The sequence below is a fragment of the Puma concolor genome, chromosome C2, assembly GCF_028749965.1.
Source record: "Puma concolor isolate L17-30 chromosome C2, mPumCon1.1.hap2, whole genome shotgun sequence".
Lineage (NCBI taxonomy): Eukaryota > Metazoa > Chordata > Mammalia > Carnivora > Felidae > Puma > Puma concolor.
Window position 1 is genome coordinate 101,283,128 of NC_141675.1, and position 19,934 is coordinate 101,303,061.

Here is a 19,934-nt window from a genome sequence, read left to right on the forward strand (position 1 = left end):
CCACATTTGGTTCAACCTTCTAATGTTTTTGTTTTGTTCCCTCCAATGTCTACCCCAGCCCATTATGCAGCCCCACCTCCTCTAAACCCATAATATGGGGGCTGGATTCTCAGAAAGACCCTTCAGGCTGAGTGTCTTTCCTTTCTCAGCTCTGTCTTTAAATTGCAAGTCGGGGCTAGTATATAGAGGAAAATGTGCTGGGCTTTTTTATCGGCATTTTAATACCAGTAATTTGTGATTAAAACGAGCAATGTCAAAGATGTAACCGTAAGGTGATATGCACAGTGGGGGGTCCATAAAGAAAGAGGGATGGAGTTGTCAAGGCAACCCGCCACTGTATGCAGTTTCAGACTTCAGGTCCCTTTTGGCCCTATCCCGTTGTGCTATCACCTCGGTAGCTTCCCCCCTGTACTAATGCTTCCCCCCCTGTACTAAGATTATGATCTGGGAAATTTATAGTTTGAGAAGCAGGAATCCCAATATAATACTATCTCTTTTTTAAGGTAATACTATCTGTGATGGTCACATTCCAGAGATATCTTAAGAATAGTGAGTGGATAAGAAAGCTTTGTCATGTAAATCTTCTCCTAACGATACAAAAAAATAATCAGATGACACCCCTACACACATACACCTTTTATCTAGGTTCTATAGATAGAGACACAAATATTTAGGATTAAGAGATATATAAAGAAATACTATATATATGCATGTATTTACTATACATGTATAATATATAAAGTATATATGGTAAGTACATGAATAGAAGAAACCACACCAAACTGTTGATGGCAGCCCGTTCAGTAGAAGGGAGCAGAGCATACCATGTGTATGGAATTGACTAGAACATGCAATATCCAGGGGTAGTAGGTGGGGTGGAAGGAAACGGTAGACTTTTCCTGTATGAGATGTCTTTATATTTTTAATATTGTATAAGGAGCATGGACTCCTGTATTCCTTGTGTTCCTCAAAAGCAAAAGCTAGTATCTGGATTATACCATTTACATCCCATCACTATCTGAGATCTATTTCTATTCCTACCCCTAGCTTACTGGAGCATCTGCAGGAATGATTTACCTGGGAGTGGCTTCTCCTCTCTTCCATGCGACCCTGTTGAGTCATATAATTAATCAGGGCTTCACTTCGCTCCTTTTTAAAATCAGGGAGTTGAGCTAGTAAGTTTCCAAAAACCCTTCCAAAGCCAAAGCCATCACATCCCATCATCAGTTCCTTTTGTGCTTTGACACTCAGGAAGTCCTTCTAGACAAATGGTGATGGGGGTTGCTTTCCAGAGAAAGAGCAACGTGGCATGCTTCACATTCTTACCTGAAGTCCGTAATTTCCACTGAAGTAAAGTAACGACTCAGAGACGGGGATGAACTGTACACATCTGTGAGCTAAAAAAAAACAGGAACAAGGAAAACAACCACACGCGTTACAGATGGATCATATTGCGTCTGTATCACCTGACAAAGCAAAACCCTCATAGACAGAGATTCCACACTAGGTAGGAATTCACTTATCCAGAGGCCCCGGACCGAGAAACAGGAAGGTGTGGGCCTACCCCAACTGAAACTCAAGCTAACACTCATTTAAAAGGAGCAAGTGACCAGGCTGGGATTTTCAACATCTCTTACGTGTTGTGCTGACCCCTGTAGCCTTCACGCTGGGAGTGGTCTGCAGCCAGAGCCCAACAAACCCCAAGACCCCAGGCAGGAGACAACAAGGCAGGGGCTGGGACGGTGGCAGAACAGGCCACCCGGGGCCTGGCACACCACTGGACAAGGGCTTCTTCTCTCCTTTCCACAGAGCTTTACTGTGAGGAGAAACAGCCACGGAAGCCACAGGAATAGCACCTTCCCCTGGGTAATGGGACCAAATGGAGCTGGCCTCTAATTGCAAAGATACAGAGTCCTCGTTTTATGCATGAAATACTGCAATCGCACACAAAAAATGGCAGCTGTGTTCCCAATACCCAGGTTTCGTGACTTCACATTTTCCTGTACTTAGTTCAGCCCTTTATTTCAAAAACAAAACAAAGCTAAACCGCCTCCTACACACTATTTTTCCTCCCTCCCTTCCCCAGTACGAATCATTGTCCACAAGTCGGCGCGTATCCTTTTCACGCCATGTTTTTCCAAATGTAATAGTTCCTTGCGTAACATAACAATTCATAATTACTTTGTGTTTTTATGCAAATAAAAGGTGCCATAGTCTACACGTTCTTCTTTTTTTCACTCCAAATTACATTTGATAACTCCCCATGATGGTACGTAGAGACGGAGGTCATTCACGCTAACTCCTAACTCCTGCGGATTCACCACTGACTGAATGGTCACTGAATGGTCACACCGACCCTTCCATCCCCCTATGATGGCCACATGCACTGTTGGCACGAATCTCCTCTTATCACAAACCATGCCCAAGCAATCACCCTTGAACATTTCTGCGCCGCTCTTCTTGTACGTGTAAAAGTTTCCCTTGAGTCTGTGCAGAGCAATGGAATCACTGGGTCCAAGAAGGGATGCGTCTCCAGCCCACCTAAATGTTGCCACACTGCTCTCCATCCCAGCAAGTGTGTTACATTTCCCGCGGCCTTGCTGGCACTTAGCGTTACCAGGTTTTGGGGTTTTTAATTATTGCCAATCTAAGGGGTACAAAATGGTTTTCCATATGCATTTTTACTAGTGGGATTGGAGAATCTTTTCATGTGTGTTTACGAACTCTGGGATTTCTCACCTTTGAATTATTATCGGTTTCCTGTCTTTCTCTTGGGTTGCCTGTTCCTTGGCGGTATCTGCAACTTCTGGATCTGGAATGTTTGGTGTTATAGTCTAAACGCTAGCTGGTGTTACATGACAAATGCCTTCTCCAAGCCTTCGATTAGCCTTTTCCTCACATTTCAGAGATAGGAATCCTAGCCTAAAAGCAGTGCCCTGAGGGGAGCTCCGCTCGTTTTGTCTCCCACCTACTTCCCAACAGAATCTCCAGGCGCTTACATTTCCACAAACGTGCCCACTGAATTCACCTGGTGCCAATTCAATCTCCTGAAGGTGGAGCGGGGGGGATCAGAGCACCTACAGTTTGTATGCCTCCAATCTTGTCACTTTTGCCGTGCTCTTTACAAGAACCTGACATAAGAGGCATTACTACCTCTTCGCCTTTCGTTAATAAAGGACACAGCTTTCGGAAAGGTCATGAAACCTGCCCAAGGCCACTCTGCTCACAAAGAATCCAGTCCTAGGTGTTACAGACACTAAATCCCCTCCTCCTCACATGTTACCACACTACCCAGTGAGGATGAAGCAAGAAGGAAAGTGTCCTGAATACCAAGGAGGAAAGAAGCATAAAGTGATAAGAACTTCAGAAAAAAATGACTAGGTCATCTTACAGTTGTTGAGCCTCAGAGAAAAGAAAGCTGCCAACAGGTCCATGCAAGAAGTAAGAAGGTGGCTCTCACAGGGTTGCACAGAACAACAGGAAGGAGGAAGAGGAGGAGGAGAAAGAGGAGGAGGAGAAGGGGGGGGAAATGCTAGCGATGGTGTTCTTTCCACGCACTTCCTTACATACACACAAACACACACACCTATTATGGAAGAGATTATGTCCTTCCAGCCTTCTGTTTCCTCTCTCCTCTTCCTTTTTAATCCTTAGGGCCTAGTACTATTTTGCATATAGTAGACTCTCAGAAAAAATGTCATTTAAATAAATACATTTATTTTTGTTTATTTTTTAAAATGTTTATTCATTTTTGACAGAGAAAGAGAGAGAGAGAGAGAGAATGAGTAGGGGAGGGGCAGAGAGAGAGGGAGACACAGAATCCGAAGCAGGCTCCAGGCTCTGAGCTGTCAGCACGGAGCCCAACATGGGGCTCGAACTCACCAACTGTAAGATCATGACCTGAGCTGCAGATGGATGCTCAACAAACTGAGCCACCCAAGCACCCTTTATTTATTTACTTTTAAATGTTTATTTTTGAGAAAGACAGGGGAGGGGCAGAGAGGCAGGGAGAGAGAGAATCCCAAGTAGGGCTCCTTGCCGTCAGCGCATAGCCCCATGCAGGGCTTGAACTCACAACCGTGAGACCATGACCTGAGCCAAAACCAAGAATCAGACACTTAACCGACTGAGCCACTCAGGGGCCCCCTCAGAAAAAAATTTTAAGCTAAAATTTTATGTTAAGAGCTGAAATGGTATATCAGATCCTTTTTAGTGTCCGCTCTATGATTCTGATTCTTTTTGGTGACACGTCCCCTGCTGTCATTACGACATGTTCACATATCTGGGAGCCGTTAACCACATTACTTTGGCCCAAAGAAGTGAAATGAGGGGCCTCTCACCCCTTGCTCTGGTGTCCCACGCTGTGCCTACGAGGCTGGGTGCACCCTGAGCGAGGCGCCCAGTGAGCTACCAGAATTGGGCAGAGTCGCTATTTCGGGACCAGGGAGACAGCTTCCCTGTGTTACTGGAGAAGCCACTGTTAACTCCTGCATCAAGCACACAGGCCAGGGCTAACACAACATGCACCTAACAGGCTGGCTTAAGCAGAATCAGGGCCCCACCTGCAAGAGAAGAAAACTCTGGCAGTAGGATAGGCGAGAGGCTAGGAAAATTGTTTAGAGAAGCAAGACAATAAAGCAAAAGCAAGGACATGGTGTTCCACTGTTCATTCTCATTTACCTTCCGTATCCGGAAACTTCCAGAAGTTGGCCTGAGTGAATGAAAGAAAGGAGTTCTTGACCTAACAGTAAGACTAACATCTCATGGGGCAGCTGGGTGGCTCAGTCAGGTAAGTGTCCAACTCTTGATTTCAGCTCAGGTCATCATCTCATGGTTGTGAGATCGAGCCCCACGTCAAACCCCACAATGAACCCCACATCAGGCTCCCCGGTGCTGGGTGCACGGAGCCTGCTTAAGATTCTTTCTCTTCCTCCCTGGCTGGTGTGCCCTCTCTCTTTCTCAAAAAAAAAAAAAAAAAAAAAAAAAAAAAGACTAATATCTATAAGTTGCTCACTTTTGTTCCTGGACATATTTGGTTGGGACACCAGAAGGCAGTAGCTTTTTCACTTCACTGTGCCTTAACTTGTATCATCTTGCAAACCAGATAGCTCTTTTTTAAAAAAAATGTTTTACAGAGATGGTGCCTGGGTGGCTCAGTAGGTTAAGCGTCTGACTTCGGCTCAGGTCATGATCTTCTGGTTCTTGAGTTTGAGCCCTGCTGTTTCCCTCTCTCTGTCCTGCTCATGCTCTTTCTCTCTCTCTCTCTCTCTCTCTCTCAAAATTAAACATTAAAAAAAGCTTTTTTTAATGTTTTACGGAGTTGTTTATACGCATCTCATATGCACCTGTGGGTATACAGGGAATGTATAATGATTTCCACTGATCCCAGAAGGAACCAGCTCAAACTGGCCTGTAAACTTGCCCCAGGGATCATGCCAGTCTCTGTTCTGGCACTACACAGTGATGAGCTAAAAATACCTGCAGAGGGGCGCCTGGGTGGCGCAGTCGGTTAAGCGTCCGACTTCAGCCAGGTCACGATCTCGCGGTCCGTGAGTTCGAGCCCCGCGTCGTGCTCTGGGCTGATGGCTCAGAGCCTGGAGCCTGTTTCCCATTCTGTGTCTCCCTCTCTCTCTGCCCCTCCCCCGTTCATGCTCTGTCTCTCTCTGTCCCAAAAATAAATAAACGTTGAAAAAAAAAATTTTTTAAAAATAATAATAAATAAATAAATAAATAAATAAATAAATAAAAATACCTGCAGAATCTGCTCATGTCCGGCTCTGTGCCAGAGATATGGCTCTAAGGTGAATGATTAATATCCATTTCCCTTTGACATCAAGAATTCAGTCTGTAACACGTGACATGTGCAGATGCTGAATCATTTCATTTCTGCTCGGCAAATGCAAAACCCCTTGATGAAAAAAACAGTCAAGAGGAAAAAGGCAGGAGGCTATTCACTCGGCCACTTGCTCTGGAATCAGGTGGAAGAAAAGGAGGGAAGGGGGCTTGCAGGTAAGATTTAAACAAGGGAAAGAAGGAAGAAGAGAAGCCCAGATAATCATCCCAGAGCACAAACTCCTGTGACCAAAGGCGCAATCAAATATCATGCACCTCAGTACCCAGAAACGAAGTTGGGGGTGACCGAGAAGGAATCTCCTCCTGTGGGAGCCTTCCTAGGAATCAAAGGGAAACCAAAGGAGGGTGACTCACACCATTCAACCTATCAACTGCAGATAAGCACGTAATGCGTGCCAGGCTGGTCTTGCTTACACTCTCTTAGCCTATACTTTCCTGGGTCTGGCTGTGAACCCAACCAACCCTCCAGTGTTTCTCCATCACCACACACAAGGGCTCAAATGAAAGGTTGACCATGTCAGCGAACGTTAAAAATTTTCAGTGCCTGGGAATGCAAGCTGGTGCAGCCACTCTGGAAAACAGTATGGAGGTTCCTCAAAAAACTAAAAATAGAACTACCCTATGACCCAGCAATTGCACTACTAGGCATTTATCCACGGGATAAAGGTGTGCTGTTTCGAAGGGACACATGTACCCCTGTGTTTATAGCAGCACTATCAACAATAGCCAAAGTATGGGAAGAGTCCACATGTCCATCGATGGATGAATGGATAAAGAAGATGTGGTATGTGTGTGTGTATGTATATATATATACACACATACATACATACAATGGAGTATTACTCAGCAATCAAAAAGAATGAAATCTTGACATTTGCAACAACGTGGTTGGAACTAGAGGGTAATATGCTAAGTGAAATTAGAGAAAGACAAAAATCATATGACTTCACTCATATGAGGACTTTCAGAGACAAAACAGATGAACATAATGGAAGGGAAACAAAAAGAATATAAAAACAGGGAGGGGGACAAAACAGAAGAGACTCATAAATATGGAGAACCAACTGAGGGTTACTGGAGGGGTTGTGGGAGGGGGGACGGGATAAATGGGTAAGGGGCACTAAGGAATCTACTCCTGAAATCATTGTTACACTAGACGCTACCTAACTTGGATGTAAATTTAAAAAAAACAAAAATCAAACAAGTTAAAAAAAAATCCTACTTCTGTTACAGTTTCAAAAGACACTGAAAATCAATACGTACATAGTAATTCAATTTGTAAGATCTGTGAATAGATACAAAACAAAATAAATTTTGGATACTTTGAGGGAAGAAAAAAATTTTTTTCCGGTGCCTTGCCAAAGAATAAGAAAACCACACCTCGCCTCTGCAAATCCCCACCACACGCTGCTGTGCAGTGTTCTCTGCTCTTTTATCTAGAACACTCCTGCCTCATATTTCAAGACTCATCCCGAGTATCACCTCCTCCAAAAGGCCCTCCAAGCCTTCATCCTCACCTCAGGTAGTTTAGAGGCCCCTCCTTTGTGCCTTTAAAATATTCTATATGCATCTCCACGATAGAACATATCGCCCTGTTTTAGAACTATTGAATTGCTTCCTCTTCTTGGACTGTGAACCCCCACTGAGGGCACAGACCTTATGGCTCTGACACTTGGCAAGCTGTCTAGCACATCAAAGACCCTCAGTGACACTACAGGTTGAATCAAATGTAAGACCAGAGTGAGGAAACGGAACACTGTCCTCCAGGATGCATTTAGCTGGAGACCAGAGCTCTTCTGTCGGGCTTTACACTACAGAAAACCCATTTCTAAGCATCAGTTTCTGCCAAAACCCAGACAAAGAATCCAAGCCTGAAGCTACTTACTTGAGAGCCCAATGCCAGCTCTTCTCCAAGAACCCACATTCTAATGCTAAGGACTCTGTAAATAATGCTTAAGATATAATTACCCTTTTCCTGAGCTGGTGAGGCAACTCCTCCTCGGTAACACAGTCCTCTGGAATCTTTAGCTCGACCAAGAATGTTTTATTTGATGATAATTCAAGTATTTCGTTTTCATCTTCATCGATGTAAGTTGCTAAAGAGGGCGGGGATTAAAAAGTAAAAGTAAACACAAGCTTAACATAATAAATTGTTCCACCGGCCGCTGCAGAAAGCCAGGAGCATTCATCAAGGATAAAGCCCAGACACCGTAAGCAGGCACAAGCAGAAGTGCTGTGTCTTCTTGGTAATATCAAAATCTCAAATGGAGGGGACTTGCCTCCATTATGACAAAAATTTTGTTTGTGTGTTTTACAGCAGAAGAGGTCCCAGATTCCATCGAATACAAACGGGGCAAAGCCGGTGGGGGTGAGTGGGAAGAAAATGAATTCCTTTGTTAAACTGAACCTGCAGCCTTAGCTATGTACGTGGGTGTCCAGGCAGGTGCTGGAAGGGGGTCTGCCCGGTAAACGGTGGGTGATGGGGGACAGGGATTGGCAGCAAGGAACTTCAGTGAGTCCCCTCCATTCTGGGCTGTCAAGGACCATGCTGAGAAAGGGACATCACATCACGGACCAGAACAGCACGGGCACTAGACATGAGCCGGGTCTTGACATCACCCAGGACGACAAAAGGTGGGCACGAAGCCATCACTCTGCAGTCTGTCCCACCCAAGAGAAAGGTCAACGCATTCTGTTGGTAGAAGGGAGGCCAAAGTGTACTCAGAGCCCCAGGGCCTTGCATCCTGGCCAAACGTGTGGCTGCCTGCACTCTAATGACGGTGAGCTAATTGATTTTGAAGCAGTTAAAGCCAAAGGAAAAACACACAAAGCCAGGCGCCAGGAGCTAGAAGCTGTCACTCATGGTGCTGCCTCTGCTCCCCGGGCGAAGGAACCACCCCTCTGGCCCTGAGAAAGGCGTGGGCGGTAGAAACGTGTGTCCGCGCTGCCTCAGACCGTCCTCTCAGATCCCAAAGTGTAGACATAACAGAAGTGGCCTCTTTTACTGGACTCTGAAAAGGCCATCAGTGTATGATGGAAGGGCCAGTGAGAAGAAGTAAGAATCCTGATATTTACTCCCTGACGGAGTTGAGGAAACGGGAGGCACGAGGAACGAGGGAACGTGCAGAAAAGAGATCACGTGGCCCGAGATGACCAGCTGAGAAAGGCCTGCTCACGCTGGCCCCTCACTGGCCTCTGGGAAGGTGGATGTGGGGAGGGTTCCCACCTTTCTTCCCACGGTGCCTCAAACGGTTGGTACAAACAGTGTGGCTTATGCTGAACACCTCCTTTCCTTCTGGGCATCTAGAATTTTGGTAGGTACCAGGCAAAGGCTGCCTATGGGAACAACCCCAATAAAAACCCTGGGCACTGGAGCCTCTAATGAGCTTCCCGGGTAGACAACACTTCACGTGCGTTGTTACATCTCATTGCTAGAGCGTGTAAGTGTGTCTGTCCTGAGGTTTGTGCCTAGTTTCCTCTGGATTTTGCTTTATACCATTTTGCCATGATAAGTCGTAATCATCTCTATGACTGTATGCTGAGTCCCATGAGTTCTCCCGGCAAATCATTGGATCTAGGAGTCATCTTGAGGGCCCCCAACACAAGGAATTATCTCTGCACCCTTGTTTGTTGTAAGTCATTACATTCATTTGTCTGACAATAAAGTTACGTCTTCATAGCTGCAAACTTGCCAAGTACAGGAAATTGTAGCAAAACAAGAAAAAAATTACAAATAACCCCTTAATCAACAACTCTTCCCCCCATATTTTATTTAAAAAAAATTTTTTTTAATGTTTATTTATTTTTGAGCGAGAAAGAGAGACAGCGTGAGAGGAGGAGGGGCAGAGAGAGAGGAAGACACAGAATCCGAAGCAGGTTCCAGGCTCTGAGCTCTCAGCAGAGCCCGACATGGGGCACGAACCCAAGAGCTTTGAGATCATGACCTGAGCCGAAGTCAGAAGCTCAACCAACTGAGAGCCACCCAGGCGCCTTGCCCCCCATATTTTATATAACATATTTTAAGTCTCCATGAGAAGACTATTGCTTATTTGTCTTGATTCCGTTGTTAGTTGTTGTTGTTGTTAACGTAACAAAAGCCGTTTCCCCTGGTGTCTGGAATTCTTGCCGAAGACTATTCTAATGGCTGCATAATGTTCATAATTGGCTCACCATTTCCTTACATCACATTTTTAGCATTTTCACTTTCCACTGTAATAATGCCGTGATGGGTACCTTTGATCTCCACAACCACCAGGTTATGTTTCCATAGCAGATATCACTGCCCTGGAAAGGACCAGGGAAAGCCAGAAAATGAATTCAGGATTCACGCAACTGCTGAATTCAAAGACTCTTAAGAAGAGACACCAAAAGAGGTCTCTAATCGGAGCTCAAATGACATACACTTATATGATCCAAATAATGAATCTGTATCAACACCTGGCTAAAATAGTTGTGTCTGTTAAAATAACAATACTAACAATGGACTTATCCAGTCAGGAGAGTTTTTATGCCACTAATGAGACTTCATCTGGACAGAGAAAAAGTGTTTAAAAAAAAAAAATCACAAAATAAGGACACCTGGGTGGCTCTGTCCATTAAGCATCCAACTCTCAGTTTCAGCTCAGGTCAGTTTCGTGAGTTCGAGAACCACATCAGGCTGTGCACTTGACGGTGCAGAGCCTGCTTGGGATTTTCTCTCTCTCCCTCTCTCTCTGCCCCTCCCCTACTCACACTGTCTCTGTCTCTCTCAAAATAAATAAATAAACTTCAAAAAAAGTCACAAAACATACAAAGAATGCTGGAGACACACAAAACAGATCTTTGTCTGGAATATAAGAAATGAGGCTTCAGAGGGAGGCCCTAAACGCCAGATGTCTTCAGGAGATGATGGAGGTTGTTAAACGTCTCCCAGGAAGAAGTGGAGGAAAATCTGATGATGGATGGGAAGAAAGGGAACTGGGAGGGCTGAGGCAGACAGGCCACTAAACACAAGATTGGGAGAGACTGATTTTGACTGCAGGCAGTGGAACTCGGAAGGAAGGAGGGAGGGAAGGAGAAAGCCTGAGATGGAGGAGACGGAGCCGGCTTTAATGGTAGCCAGACTTAGTTTGAACCTTGGTGTTGGCCAATATTTATTACTCATGAGACCCGAGTCAGTCACGTAAATCTCTGAAGCTGTTTTCTCAGCAGAAATATCAACCGCTCCATTGTGGGAAATGGGAAAGATGGAAATCAACACATACAAAGGACCCACCGCAGCAGCCTGCAGGAAGTGGACAGTCACTGATAAAGGCACTTGCCAGTGCATTATCAAGGCACTGCCAAGGAATGACCGGATGAGACTGGGTAAGATTTGACTACTCCCTTTGGGGCGCCTTGGTGGCTCAGTCGGTTAAGCGGCCGACTTCGGCTCGGGTCATGATCTCGCGGTCCGTGAGTTCGAGCCCCGCATCGGGCTCTGTGCTGACCGCTCGGAGCCTGGAGCCTGCTTCGGATTCTGTGTCTCCCTCTCTCTGACCCTCCCCTGTTCGTGCTCTGTCTCTCCCTGTCTCAAAAATAAATAAAACGTTAAAAAAAAAATTAAAAAAAAAAACAACAAAAAAGATTTGACTACTCCCTGGACACAGGAGAGACGAAGAGATCAAAAAACAGTTCCAAGATGTCAAGCCCGGACAACAGAAAGAATAGCTACTGTACTAACCATTACCTACACTCAGCTGCACACTTGCAGCTTTAATTCTCATGTAATTCTCAAATCGACCCTATGAGTTAAATATTAATGTTTTCATTTTATTTATTTTTTTAAAGTTTTTATTTATTTTGAGAGAGAGAGAGACAAAGCATGCATGCGAATGGGGAAGGTGCAGAGAGAATCCCAAGCAGACTCCGCCCTGTCAACCCCAGAGCCTGATGTGAGGTTCAATCCCACGAACCACAAGATCATGACCTGAGTTGAAATCAAGAGTTGGACACTTAACTGACTGAGCCACCCAGGCACCCCTAATGTTTTCATTTTAAAATGAGGACACTGGGGGCCCCCCGGGTGGCTCAGTCGGTTGAGCATCTGCCTTCGGTTCAGGTCTTGATCTCACAGCTTGTGAGTTCAAGCCCCGCGTCGGGCTCTGTGCTGACAGCTCAGAGCCTGGAGCCTGCCTCGGATTCTGTGTCTCCCTCTCTCTCTGCCCCTCCCCCACTCATGCTCTGTCTCTCAAAAATGAGTAAGTATTAAAAAAATTTTTTAAAGGAAGACATTGAAGCTTAGAGAAAATCCATAATTTGTTCAGGTCAGGTTGAGCTAGTAAGCAGTAGTATCAGAATCCACTTATAGACTCAGATTCAGAAATCATTTAGATCTTACAAATGTGGAAACTGAGGCTAAGGAGGTTGAAGAATTTGCCTGAAGTTGCACAAATGGATGGTAGCAGAGCTGGAATAAACAGGGTCTCATGAAACCATAGAGGGCGCTAACGGGGGAAGGGGACACAAACGAATAGTGGTTTCGTGTAATGATGGAGACAATCAGGCGGAGATCTTTCCAGCCAAGAGTATGACTCAAATTCAGGAAAAGAGTGTGGATGCAGATCTAGGAGTCAGCTCCAAGAGGGGTGGCTGCCGCCTTGGGAGTAAATGAGTTCCTCAAGGGAAAGGATGCAGAGTGTGAAAAGTAAGAAGGTTGAAGACAAGCCTCAAGTACCACATGTGGAGGCCAAAGGCAGAAACAGCAGGAGACACGAGGCCCAGGAGTTCTGTAGACCCACAAGAGCACAACGCACTCAAATAGGCTACAAATAGGGCAGAGATGAGGGAAAGGCCACTGGGCTTCATGATCAAGCAATTACAGGTAACCTTGGGAAGAAGGAACCAATGGGTTAGGAGCAATCAGGAGGCAAGATCCAAATGCAGACCCCTATTTCTAGAAGTCTGCCAGTGAAAAAAGAGAACGAGAAAAAAAATCCTAAAATGAAGCAGCAAGATTCTGAGGGAAGAAAATTTTGAAAGACAGACAATGCCAACACATTTGAAGAGGCTCAGGTTGAAAAAACCCTGAAGATGCTTAGGCAGACATGGAGCTATCTAAAGATCCAAGGGTTAGGAGAAGCTGGAGAGGATCCCATGGAGAGCATAAGTGAAGCGGTTGGTGTTGGGAAGGTGGAGAAACATATGAGATTTGAGGGAAAGAGAAAGAGGTGAAAACACAAAGAAACTTCAAGGGACTGGGCCTACAGATTTGCTACTAAGTTCCTGCCCCCAAAAGCCTTGCTGGTTTATAACTTGCCAATGCTGTCTGTCTAGGATTTTCCCATGAGTCAGCCTGCACCGGGGAGCACTGCCCTATGCAACCTGTCTGCCGACACATTGCGACAGTGTAAAATGTGGCTCTTATACCCAACTCAAAGGCAAAGCAATTCATTCAACAAAACATTCAACACACGCCACTTCTGCTGAAGTCTCTGCTTACATCTTTGACAATTACCTAGATATAGGAGAGAAGAAGGGATCAAAAACAGTTTCAAGACATCAAGCCTGGACAACAGGAAGAATGGCTACTATATACTAAGCATCATGTACAGACACTTGGCTATGCCTCGGTAGGTGTAATTCTCATGTAATTCTCAAACCAACCCTATGAGTTAAATACTAATGTTTTCATTAAAAAAATTTTTTTAATGTTTATTTATTTTTGAGAGAGAGAGAGAGAGCCAGCAGACAGGGGACAGAGAGGGAGGAGACACAGAATCTGAAGCAGGCTCCAGGCTCTGAGCCGTCTCACAGAGCCTGACGCGGGGCTTTAACTCAAGAACTGTGAGGTCATGAGCCAAAGTCAGACAACCGACTGAGCCACCCAGGCGCCCCAAATGTTTTCATTTTAAGATGAAGACATCGAACCTTGGAGAAAATGCATAATTTGTTCAGGTCAGGTTGAGTTAGTATCTTGGAACCACAGCATTCCTACTCACGGAAAAGCCTGTATGTAAAGAGAACAAAGAAGTCAGGCAGAAATCCGTGATGCTGGAGGATATCACATAAGGGTCCCCACAGTGTTAAATCTGATCACCTTTAAAGTATATTTCCAAGTGTCCACCTACCTGTCACAGTTTGGCTTTTGTAACATTTAAAATACTTTGCCCAACCCAGAGTGTCATTCGTAGGGTGTTCCTCAGGTCTCTCCCCTCCCTGGCTGGGGCAAATCAAAGAGAACCCTGGAGGGTGCTTAAATGATCCTCCAAATTATCCAGAAAGAAGATGACCTTGAGCCCGGGGGGGGGGGGGGGGGGGGAGCCTCCCCCCCCTTTACCATTTATATCAAGGAACTTACAATTCTTTAGAGAGAAGAAAAGAATCCATCATTATCTCTTCCCTCAAGAGCTAAGACAAAACCAAGCCTCCAGACGCAACACAATTCCCTGGGCTCTGCTCCCAAACGCGGCCACTTAAAAAGATTTCACTGTTTACCATAAGCCTGGCAGAGTGCTAGCCTCTCCTGCACAGTGTGTGGGCAGCCCCGGCTCAGTGCCATAAGCAGAGCCATGACCCTGAATTTGCCACCACTTCAATGGCAGGGCAAAGGCAAAGTGGCTGGACAGCCCACCCGAGGGGCAGGCAGTAAAGGGTGCACAACCTGCAGAAAATTAACAAGAACAAAACAGACCATAGTTGATGGTCATTCTTAACAACGTTAGTGACAAGGTACACCTCCACAGTGGACACCTCTCCGTGGGTACCCCACTGTGCCCTCCTCAGGTAGTTACCCCTTCCATCGTGGGACCTGCTTCGTGTCCACTTCTGTGTCCACTCTGGCTCCACAGTCATTAACACCTCTGCCTCTGAGCCTCAGTCTGTGTACTACGGAGCCCTGAGACAGGACACTGAGGAGTAGGAGAAAGGGAAGAAGGAGGCAAAAAAAATGGCAAAAGCAGCTCGGGAGGAACCTCGCTTTTTTTTTTTTTTTTTCCAAAAAAGCTTTTAATGTGTATTTATTTATTTTGAGAGAGGCAGAGAGAGACAGAGAGAGAGCAGGGGAAGGGGCAGAGAGAGAGGGAGAGAGAATCCCCAAGCAGGCTCAGCGCTGTCAGCAACAGAGCCCCACACGGGGCTCGATCTCGAGAACCATGAGATCATGAACCACGAGATTGTGACCGGAGCTGAAACCAAGAGTCTGACACTCATTCACCTGAGCCACCCAGGGGCCCCTGAGGAACCTCACTTCTTAATGAAGCCAGACAGCCATATGTGCAGCCCTTGACTCTCCTAACACTGTGCTTTTCCAAGCGGGAGTATTTTCCACACACAGCCCAGAAGTTCTATGAATTTGATTCCTTTGCTGGGGCTTGGCAATTAGGCAATGACCAATTCTTAATACTGTCATCCCAGAAGTACCTACAGAGCTCGCTCTGGGTGAGGCCGGGGCCGTCATGGAGGGAGCCCTGTCCCTGCCCCTTTTCCCTATTGCAAACTCCCACCGCCACCTATTATGACTCTCCCCAGAGGCCCAAACCCCTGAGGGCTGAGGTGCCAAGTAAAGTAAAAGTAGGGCTCTGATTTAAAAAATGTGAAAGTTTGCAAATCTCTCTACAGCATTAACATTTTTAAATACGATTTTACAACCACACTGAGAATGAAGCTTGCACTACACGTAGTATAGAGCTCCTCCCTGAATATTATCCTATAACTCACGTGTCCCCTGAGAAACTGTGGAGGGAAATGCAATCCCTGCCTCTGCAGATCACTGTTTGTGAGTTGAAGAGGTTGGATGATTTTTGAGAATGGAAGACAGCTCTTGGGTCTTGTGCTTTAAATCCTGAATATTAAACCAACTGGACCTGAAGCATCATCCTTTGCTAGAGGCCCCAGATGCCAAGAGACAAATCGGCCAACATTCAGGGTAGCACCACCTAATTGTGATGGGACAAGGCTGCATGGCTCAACCTCAGTTCAACATCCATGTGTGGGAGTTAATGGGAAGAGGGCATATGAAGGCCCACCCCAAAACTGCTGTCCTCAGCATGATGGAAGGGGTGTAGCACCTACCTCAAAACCAGCCCATGGCCTCCAAGGATCACCCATCCCACCTCAACTGTGCCATAAGTAACTAAGCAAACATGGTGCCTGCCTGAGAAACATGCTGGAGGTTGGCATATATCTTTCAGCTTTCCTATTCCTTCAGGGACTTTAAACCCTTGAGACAGGAGAAGAGGAGGTCGGGAAGAGGAACATGAGGTGAAGGGCAAGTGGAGTTCCTGAAGAAAATCCCAGGATGCCTTCTGGAGAGACTCAGGGGATCCTCAATCTTGCTCTCACCCAAGACTGGGTTTACTAAGAAGAACCCAACTCAACCCAAATCCTTGTGGAAACCAGATCACCCTCAAGAGTATCCCAACTCCAAAAATCTCCCCAAAAACAAGAGTCCAGGACCAGATGGCTTTCCAGGGGAATTCTACCAAACATTTAAGGAAGAGTTAACACCTATTCTCTTGAAACTGTTCCAAAAAATAGAAATGGAAGGAAAACTTCCACATTCTTTCTATGAGGCCAGCATTACCTTGATTCCAAAACCAGACAGAGACCCCACTAAAAAGGAGAACTATAGACCAATTTCCCCGATGAACATGGATGCAAAAATCCTCAACAAGATATTAGCCAACAGGATCCAATAATACATTAAAAAAATTATTCACCACGACCAAATGGGATTTATACCTGGGATGCAGGGCTGGTTCAATATCCACAAAACAATTAACATGATTCATCACATCAATAAAAGAAAGGACAAGAACCATATGATCCTCTCAACAGATGCAGAGAAAGCATTTGACAAAATACAGCATCCTTTCTTGATAAAAACCCTCAAGAAAGTAGGGCTAGAAGGAGCATACCTCGACATCATAAAACCCGTATACGAATGACCTAACACTAATATCATCCTCAATGGGGAAAAACTGAGAGCTTTCCCCCTAAGGTCAGGAACAAGACAGGGATGTCCACTCTCCCCACTGTTATTCAACATAGTATTGGAAGTCTTAGCCTCAGCAATCAGGCAACACAAAGAAATAAAAGGCATCCAAATCAGCCAGGAGGAGGTCAAACTTTCAACTTCGCAGATGACATGATACTCTATGTGGAAAACGTAAAAGATTCCACCAAAAAACTGCTAGAACTGATTCATGAATTCAGCAAAGTTGCAGGATACAAGAGTATCCCAACTCCAGAAGAAGTATCCCAACTCCCTGCCCCTGCAATCATCCCCACTTACAAATAAAAACAATTTTCTTCTTTCCTATTTTAAAACTGAAATGATTGTCCACTGGAGGGTCCTATATTTATGCATCATGAAAACCTTAATATCAATAATCATAAAAAATTAGCAACTATTTAAAAACACTTTAAAATGGTGTGGAAGACTACATCACACACAGTAATTTTAAAAAAGTGTTCATAAATAATTTCTTTTCTTTTTAATGTTTACTGATTTTTGAGAGAGAGATAGTGCACGAGTGGGGGAGGAGTAGACAGAGAGAGGGGCAGAAGATCCAAAGTGAGCCCTGTGCTGACAGCAGAGAGTCTGATGCGGGGCTGAAGCTCACCAACCATGAGATCATGACCCAAGCTGAAGTCGGATGCTCAACTGACTGAGCCACCCAGGCGCCCCTCACAAATAATTTCTAATGAATTGGCAAAATGGTCTCAACATGGCATTAAAAATCCTAAAGGTAGGCCACAAGATGATTAAAAAAAATCTTTATCTCAAATTATTTTAAAAATGCGAGAAAAGGATAGAAGAAAGTATAATGAAATATTAATAATATAGATGGGCTTCATGGGTAACTGCATATGGATTATTTTCATTTTCATAATAAATAATAACTAAAATAATATATGTAAAGGATATAGTTAGCACCATGTAAGTTTTGTTTTGTAAACACATATAACACAAATATAATAAACAGTTATTTCCAAAATAAATTCATGACATTTTATACATTCATGGTTCTGTTGAAGTTTTAAAGATGCTTTCAAATGGGCTATTCATTATTTATCATTATAATAATGTCCCAGGTATATCAGATGAAGTACAATAATTATTTTAGCAAACAAATGATAAGGAAAAATATTCAAACAGCAGGTGCAGAGACACAATGAAATATAAGTTAGTGTTTAAATTAACACTTGAGAAATTTTCAAGATCCGGTGGGCAGAGTTTAAAGTAAAATGTTGGTCTCCACGCTTCTTTCAGAGCTTATAAAACAAACCACAAAAAAAAAAAAAATGAAATAAAGCAAACAAAGAAACATGTATAGCTGCCACTCATACCAAATCCCAAACCAGTTTTAAATTCATATTATAAAGAAACAGCAATCAGCACATCTTTCATATCAGAAACAAGTGTAAGTCATAAACATTACATAAGTTCTTAAAATGCATCAACTTAGTCCTACTTAAGTCCTCTTACCTCCAAAAAGACATAAGCTTATGATGATCACTACAATGAGACCTAGGAAAACAGAGGCAATGACCATCCACAGTTTGCACTTTCCAATCAATTTCTTATTACAGGAGCTCCAAGGGTTCTCCTTGTTAGCCTGGAAAGCAGAGGGACACTGTGAGGCAGTCACTGGTCTCAACAAGCATTTCTGAATGCTTACCAAGGGCCAGTGATACAGAAATGAAGGCAGTGGGATCCTGCCCTCCAGGGGGCTCCCCTCCAAGAAGTCAGGTTTACAAAGAAGCAGAATGGAACCTCACACAGAAGTGAGGGAGAAAACACCCAGAGGGCCCTGAGGTGGGGAGGTTAGGCAGGATTCGGAAGGACAGACAGAGAAAGGCATTCCAAAGCCAGGAGAGAGCAAGCATCCTTCGTGTGGGTTGGTGACGGACCCGGCCAAGAGCCTCAGCTAACAGAAATGTGGCAAGTAATAACAACTAAGATTAGAGAGAGTGAAAGGCTGGAGGCAATCTGAGAGGGCTCTGAATGTGGTCAGAGCAGTTTGGACTTAATTTGGTGTGAGCTGGGGACCTGTGGAAGGTTTTGAAGCATAAGAGTAGACTTAAGATTCAGAGCAAAATGGTGTGTGCAAAAGCTAAGAGGCTACTGCTGTGACCTGTAACGTGTAATTAGGGCCTGCGAAGGGAAATGAAAGGAAGGACATGAGACACAGCAGGAAATAAGCGGCAGTGAGGCAGCCACTGCCATGGCTTATTGATCACCAACACCAATTCATTGCATGCTAACAGCCCCGCAGGGGGGCCACTGGCCCATCTCCCAGAGGCAGAGGCAGGTACAGAGAGCAGCCAGGGCTGATGCCCGCTGTGTGTCCCTACAAAGCTGGCACCTTTTGTCCATGGCCCCCCGTGCCATCGTGCAGAGCTCCAGGTTACGAGTGGGCCTGGCTGCCACGGTGCTTCCACTCAGGGCCACCACCTGCCCCTACAAGGTCCCAGGACTCTTCTGCTTCCCACTGAGCCATTGGGTAATTCCCACACAGAGACCAAGGACTGCGATGGGGAAAAGGTGTGTTTCTGCATCGGGATTCCCCTCCCACACTTAAAAGCAGAGCGACGCCCTCATTCAGCAAGCTACTGAAGCTCACCAGCCCCGACATCCTCAACTGTAAAAATAACAAGTGTAGCGCACAGGGCTGTGGTAGAAACCAGAGATCGCGTGCACGAGAGATCGCGCACACAAAGCCCCTGCTAAACAAAGATTAGCAATTCAACAAATGACAGCAATCGTTGCTCAGTGTTCTCATCTCACAAAGCAGCAGCAGGCATTTCTGGAGTCTCGCTCCTGAACAGGCACCTTGTTTACTGTCTCTGCCATCATGACGGTGCTGGTGGCCAGCAGAAAAGGAAATCGTTCACTTTAGGACTACAGTTCAGACTTTCTCAGTGACAGGTTCCCAAGCCTGGCCGGCTGCACATCAGGAATTTAAACTACACACCCCGAGGCCGTACTTGGACACAGGGGACCAGATTGCCACGAGGTGAGGGCAGGCCCCCGTCTGTAATTTTGAGCCTCCCGGACTGAATCAGTTGCTCTATCAGGGTTGAGACTTCTGTCCTGAAGCCTCATCACTCTTCAGGAG

General features: G+C 45.2%; 1 protein-coding gene across 4 annotated transcripts in view; it reads right to left on the reverse strand.

The window, feature by feature from the left end:
• CC2H3orf52 (chromosome C2 C3orf52 homolog) overlaps positions 1-19,934 on the reverse strand; it is a 33,304-nt gene that overhangs the window by 7,893 nt on the left and 5,477 nt on the right. For all 4 annotated transcript variants that reach the window (XM_086675458.1, XM_086675457.1, XM_086675456.1 and 1 more), the window contains exons 2-4: positions 18,302-18,431; positions 7,822-7,949; positions 1,327-1,397 (exon numbers count right to left, since the gene is read on the reverse strand). In XM_086675458.1, the coding sequence (XP_086531584.1) occupies positions 1,327-1,397; positions 7,822-7,949; positions 18,302-18,431 (329 nt within the window). The remainder of the gene's footprint in view (positions 1-1,326; positions 1,398-7,821; positions 7,950-18,301; positions 18,432-19,934) is intronic.